General features: G+C 39.1%; 1 protein-coding gene across 1 annotated transcript; it reads left to right on the forward strand.

Annotated features, from left to right (window-relative positions):
* Positions 1-328: 328 nt before the first annotated feature.
* LOC132184833 (cytochrome P450 714C2-like) lies at positions 329-4,245 on the forward strand. Its single transcript, XM_059598645.2, has 5 exons — positions 329-697; positions 768-994; positions 2,978-3,219; positions 3,312-3,666; positions 3,771-4,245. The coding sequence occupies exons 1-5, from the start codon at positions 403-405 to the stop codon at positions 4,194-4,196; spliced, it is 1,545 nt and encodes a 514-aa protein (XP_059454628.2). The 5' UTR covers positions 329-402; the 3' UTR covers positions 4,197-4,245.
* The last annotated feature ends 2,027 nt before the right edge of the window (positions 4,246-6,272 follow it).

The raw sequence follows: 6,272 nt of genomic DNA on the forward strand, positions 1-6,272 counted from the left end.
TTTGTTAAGTAACTTAACAGAACCGGTTACTTTCAGCCGCCTCACTTAAACAGAAAAAAACTTTACTGAATTAGGCATCAAAATGTCCTTGTTAATATCTTCAACAAGTCACTCTTTGCTTCTTTTCCCATACATACTCTACATCAATCGGACCCATTAGACGTAGTCTAAGTGCAAGAGTAGTGCTTTTACATCACACCAGTGTGAAAGTAAAAAAAAACAAAAAAAACAAAAAAAAAAAAAACAAAAACAATACAAAAAATCAGAAATCACAGCCACATATATTATAACGTACAACACTTGCATACATTACAGAGAAAACGTAAAAGAGTAGGCCTGATAGATGGAGGGACTTAGAAATCCATAGCCACTTTTGGAACAAACACAGAGAAAGTAAAAGCCATGGAGCTGCTGCTGCTTCTTGTTAAGATCATCATCACAATCGCCTTGCTTTGCTTGGTTAGCACTTTATTGCAGATGTGTGATGCCCAAATATTGAAGCCAAGAAGGCTTCGATCAATACTGAGAAAACAGGGGATCAGAGGCCCTCCACCCTCTTTTTTCCTTGGAAATATTGGTGACATGAAGAAGATGAAATCTTCAGCTTCGAAGGATCAACAAAAAGAAGAGCAAGCAATAACCCACGATTGCTCTTCCGCCCTCTTTCCATTCTTTGACGAATGGAGAAAATCATATGGTAATCACATCAATTGAAGAATCTGAATGGTTGTTTATTTTAACTAGTTTTGCTATTATAATTTTGACAGGTTCATTATTTATGTTCTCACTTGGCAACAAACAAATACTGCACATGAACGATCCTGAGGTGGTGAAGGAAATAAGCATATGCACTTCCTTGGACTTTGGAAAGCCTTCGTATCAATCCAAAGAGCGTGGTCCTCTGCTTGGTCAAGGGATCCTGACTTCAAATGGAGCCACATGGGCTCACCAGAGGAAGATCCTTGCTCCCCAACTATACATGAACAAGGTTAAGGTATATAGATACTTCAAATCAAACTTACACGACTATATTTTTCTTAACAAATATGAACTATTGCATTTATTCTTTTAGCAATAATCTCCGCTGAAACGTCCGAACGGGGATCGATGCACCGTTGGAGAAACCGAGAAGTCTGTTCGGTAGGTTGTTTGGTGAGGGGTTTCAACGGGTGGCATCACCGGAAATGAAAAAAAATAAAATAAAATAAAGGGTTAATAACTTTTTTCGTACTTGGGTTTTAAGGATTTTCCTTTTTTCCTCCTAGGTTTTAAAACGTTACTAATCTAGTACATCACCTATGGGAAAAGACAAAATCAATACTTTCATTATTTTTCATCAGTTCCAACTAACGGAATTCTACGTGTCACTCCCACAATACGTCATGTGTTCTAATAATACAAAATAATATAAATAATATAAAAAAATAAAACCAAAAAAAAAAAAAAAAATCGCTCTCCTGCCTCCTTTCTCCTTCTCCCTCATTGTCAACCCAACCCTCCTCCACCTCCTCACCGATCCTTTCCCCAAAAACCTTCGTGTCCACCCTTTTGATTTCCATACCCACCACCATCATCATCATCAACAAGAACCCATCTTCTCCAACAACGAACTCCTTTCTCTCCTCTACTCCCTCTTCATCTGCGCCTTCTCTCTACTCGCCATCAGCTCCATCACCTTCAGTGTCTACCACGGCTTCTATGCAGAATCAAAACCGCATTCAATGCAAAATCAAAGAAAACCGAAACAATGTCAGCTTTCAGCTGAAACCTGGTCGGGATAAAAGAAAACGGGTTCAAATTCAAGTTTGAAACGGAATTTTGATCCAGTACATTTTTGGTTTCGGATCGGATCCGAAGTTGCCGTCGAGAAAATCAAAGGCTTACAGTAATATTCAGATCTAGAAAAATTTCTATAAACTAAATACAAACCAAAATTCTGATCCGATCTGTTCTCTCTCTCTAAAGCCATAGGTGAGGTATTAGATTAGTAACGTTTTAAAACCTAGGGGAGAAAAAGGAAAAACCTTAAAACCCAGGTACCAAAAAAGTTATTAACCCTAAAATAAAATAGAAAAGCGGAAGGGATATAAAATAAATACAAGAAATTTTACCTAGTTCGGTCTATGACCAACATCTATAGAATAAAGTCTAAAACCTACATTTTGCTCTTATTACTTGATAAATTTAGGAATAATTTCATTTTAGAGTCTTGAATTATCACACGATTTGACAAGCTTCCCAAACTTCAAAACCTCTCAATTTGAACCCCTGAACTTTCAATTATAGTCAATTTGAATCCTTCCGTCATATTTTAAATGTTAAAAGTGAGATAATGACGTTTATACCCTTGAATATTTTAAAATTCCAAATTAAAAATTAAAAATTGATGGATGGAGTAAATTGACTGCAATTGAAAGTTCAAGAATTCAAACTAAGAGGTTTTGAAGTTTGTGGGGGGTTTGTCAAATTGCATGGTAATTTATGGGTCTAAAGTGAAGTTACGCCATAAATTTACAATACAAAAGGTCTCTGGAAATAGAGAAGTTAAGAGAATACAAACAAAAAGTCTTCTCTTAGGGACTAGGGTAAATGTGTCACTTGTCTAGTACAAAGGTGTGTTAACTATAAAGGTTTTGTATGAGTCAGCAATTTGTAATCTCTTCATTCTTGTATATATAGTTGATGGATTTTCTAGTTTTGGCTGCCCCAAAATAGTTAATTTACTTTTAAAGAGTTTTTAAAAGGCTTCAATTTCATCACCAAAATCTTTCTACTGATTGTTTTAATACTTTGCTTGATTTTGATATTCATATGTGTCATTTTTAAATTGAAAGTTGATATATTTATTAATCTTTATTGTTCTTAAAATTGAGATATATTCATTGTTTAGCATCTTGGGGTCTAAAGTAACTAGCGTTCTTCAATAAGTTCACGGGTGAAGTAACTTATTGTTAAATAAAATGAATCTAACCATTAGGGCATGATGGACTTAATGGTGGAGTCCTCGATGAAAGTGGTGAGCTCATGGAGGACAGAAAGTGAGGGCGGAGTTGAAGATTTTCACATTGATGAATATATGAGAAGATTTTCCGGAGATGTAATTTCAAGAGCCTGTTTTGGGAGCAACTATTCCAAAGGGAAAGAGATATTTTTAAAGCTTAGAGAACTTCAAGAAAACATGTCTAAGAAGTTCTTTTCCAATGGCTTTCCTGGAATGAGGTTTGATCTTCAAGAAAACATGTCTAAACATGCCTCCATCACATAAAAAAGTTTTTTGACAAAATGTGGTTGCTTGTGTTGCAATCAATCAGGTATGTTCCAACAAAGAGTAACAGAGAAACATGGAGGCTAGAAAAAGAGGTCCGAGATTTGATTCTCAAGGCAGTGGAGGAAGGAAAGGAAGCAGCATCAGGGAATGATTTGTTACATATGATTCTTGAAGCTGCCAGCAACAGTGGATTTTCCCCAGATGAGACAGATCGGTTCATTGTAGACAATTCCAAGAACATATACTTAGCTGGGTACGAGACTACTGCTGTCTCTGCAACGTGGACATTGATGTTGTTGGCCTCAAATCAAGAATGGCAAGCAAGAGTTCGTGCCGAGGTGGTAGAAGTTTGCGGAGGTCAAATGCCTGATGCTGACATGATTCGCAAGATGAAAACTGTAAGTGACAAGTTCTAATTTGTATGACAGCTGTATAATAATCTACTCAAAAGCATCGTATTCATTTTGTCAATGACTTACGTAGCTTCTTTTAACCATGACAGTTGACAATGGTAATCCATGAATCATTGCGACTTTACCCTCCGGTGCCTGTGGTGAGCAGGGAGGCTTTGGAAGACATGAAATTCGGAGATATTCATGTGCCTAAAGGTGTCAATGTCTGGATCTTGTTGGTAACCTTGCACCAAGACCTTGATATTTGGGGACCTGATGCCAAGGAGTTTAACCCCGAGAGGTTTGCCAATGGAGCCAGTGGTGCATGCAAGCTCCCTCATGTCTACATGCCTTTTGGAGTTGGGCAGCGTACGTGTTTGGGGCAAAACTTTGCCATGGCCGAGCTCAAAATTCTTTTAGCTCTAATTGTCTCCAACTTCTCATTCTCTTTGTCACCAAAATACAGGCACTCCCCGGCAATGAGGACGGTTATAGAGCCTGAAAATGGTGTCAATCTCCTTATTAAGAAGCTGTGAGCCATAAGCCTATCAGCTGATAGTTGTGAATGAATATCTATTAATGCTAGTTGTTATTTTATACAAATCTGAAAACTAATTAAAGACTAACAACCAAAGACAAACCAAACAAAGACGTAAACTAAAATCTGCTAATCAAGCATTCCTATTAGGCCAAGTGTGATCGATACAGTGTAGCCCAAGAGCCAACCTGAACACATGGTCTTTAAAATCCTTGTTTCTCCAATATTGCTGAATCCCCAACGCCATGACATAATCCTGTAAAGGATAATCACAAGAAGATTGATAATCAACTCAAAGTTTAAACTTAGATAAACTTGTTATCTTAGATAAGTCTCATTATCATGGATAAGGTTGTTACAGTAGATTAGGTTTCTCGTCTATTCAATTGTAGATTCTTATCTTCTTAGATAAATTGTATATTTCAAATGTAGTTCTCAAATGTACAACAGATTATATTTTATAAATACAAACGTCCAATGCTCAATTGAGTAAGGCGGAATATTCAAATCATTACATGGTATCAGAGCTAATTGTGACTAACATCTCTCAAATGGCTCCCGCTTCGTCCTCTTCATCTGACGCAACACCCACCCTCCATAGCCTTCAAAATTGCTTCCATCACAAGCTCAGACATGATAATTATCGTCTTGGAAAACCCAAGTTGTCCCTCAATTGAAGGGCGTTGAGGTCTACGGATTTGTAGATGGCTCTAAACCTGCTCCACCAAAGCAAATATCCACGACTTCTGCAACTGGCGTCGTCACTGTTGCTAACGATCCAGACTACAGCTATTGGAATTCTCACGATAATCTAATCCTTGGAGCGCTTATTTCCTCCATAGAGGAATCTCTTATCACTCATGTGGTTAATTGTCAGACCTCCCGAGAAGTTTGGACCACACTCGAGAGTATGTTGGCTTCGCAGTCGCAAGCCAGAGCCATGCAATCTCATTTTCAACTAGCTACCTTAAATAAAGGCAGCTCTTCCATTGTGGATTATTTCCACAAATTCAAAAATCTAGTGGACACCCTAGTGATTGTTGATCAGCCCTTAAGTGATTTTGAAAGGCAATCCTTCCTCCTCAGAGGTCTCGGTAGTGAGTATGACTCTTTTGTCACTGCAGTATACACTCGAGCAGATCCTCTCTCCATTGAGGAGCTATATGGGCATCTTCTTGCTCATGAACAACGCTTGGAACATAATCAACCATCTGTTGATATTTCCCAAGCCGACGTTAACTTTGCAGTAAGACGTGGTGCTGGTCGTGGTCCAAGAGGTGGACGTCACAGCTCCTTCAATTTTTCTAGCCGAAACAATTTCTCTTCCTCAACTCATGGCCGCAACTTTCGAGGCAAGGGGCGTGGAAGGAACACGTCCCATTTTGCTCCCTCTCACAGACCAGTGTGTCAACTTTGCAACAACTTGGGCATGATGCTATAGACTGCTACCACCGCTTCGATGAAGCTTTTGGCCGTGATTCCACACCCACCTACCAGGCGTTCTTTGCTGCCCCACAGAGTCCTACAGATCGGGCTTGGTACCCAGATTCCGGACCCACTCATCATCTCACCTCGTATCTGGCAAATCTCAAAATAGCGGCTGAACCGTACCCTGGAACTGATCACATTCGAATGGGCAATGGTAATGGAGTACCCATCAAACACATTGGGGACACCCATCTATCCTCATCCTCCACCTCTTTCCTTTTACATAATGTTCTTCATGTGCCATCTATAACCAAAAATCTCCTCTGTGTTCATAAATTTACTCTTGATACTAATTCTTACATTGAATTTCATCCTTGGTATTTTCTTGTGAAGTAACAGGGGTCTGGGAGAATCCTCCTCCGCGGCCTGAATGAAAAGGGGCTATATAAACTTCCTCCATCCGTACGTCCCCGTCCACCACCTTCACCTCATCAATCCGTCCGTCGTTCTCCTTCAATGTCGTCCAATGCTGCAGCTCTTGTTGGTGAGAGAACCTCCTTAGTCACTTGGCACTCCGTCTCGGGCACCCAACACTTAGTTTATGTCCTAGAGTTATTTCTAAGTTTGGTCTTCCAAATTTTAAAAA

This window comes from Corylus avellana, chromosome 2 (assembly GCF_965113065.1).
Source record: "Corylus avellana chromosome 2, dhCorAvel1.hap1.2, whole genome shotgun sequence".
Taxonomy (NCBI): Eukaryota; Viridiplantae; Streptophyta; class Magnoliopsida; order Fagales; family Betulaceae; genus Corylus; species Corylus avellana.

What these genes read in the sequence shown, in the direction of transcription:
- LOC132184833 (XM_059598645.2), top strand. Translation starts at nt 403, where the DNA reads ATGGAGCTGCTGCTGCTTCTTGTTAAGATCATCATCACAATCGCCTTG. An exon ending in CGAATGGAGAAAATCATATG is followed by an intron (nt 698 to 767) that starts GTAATCACATCA and finishes TAATTTTGACAG; the next exon opens with GTTCATTATTTATGTTCTCA. An exon ending in TATACATGAACAAGGTTAAG is followed by an intron (nt 995 to 2,977) that starts GTATATAGATAC and finishes TCTAACCATTAG; the next exon opens with GGCATGATGGACTTAATGGT.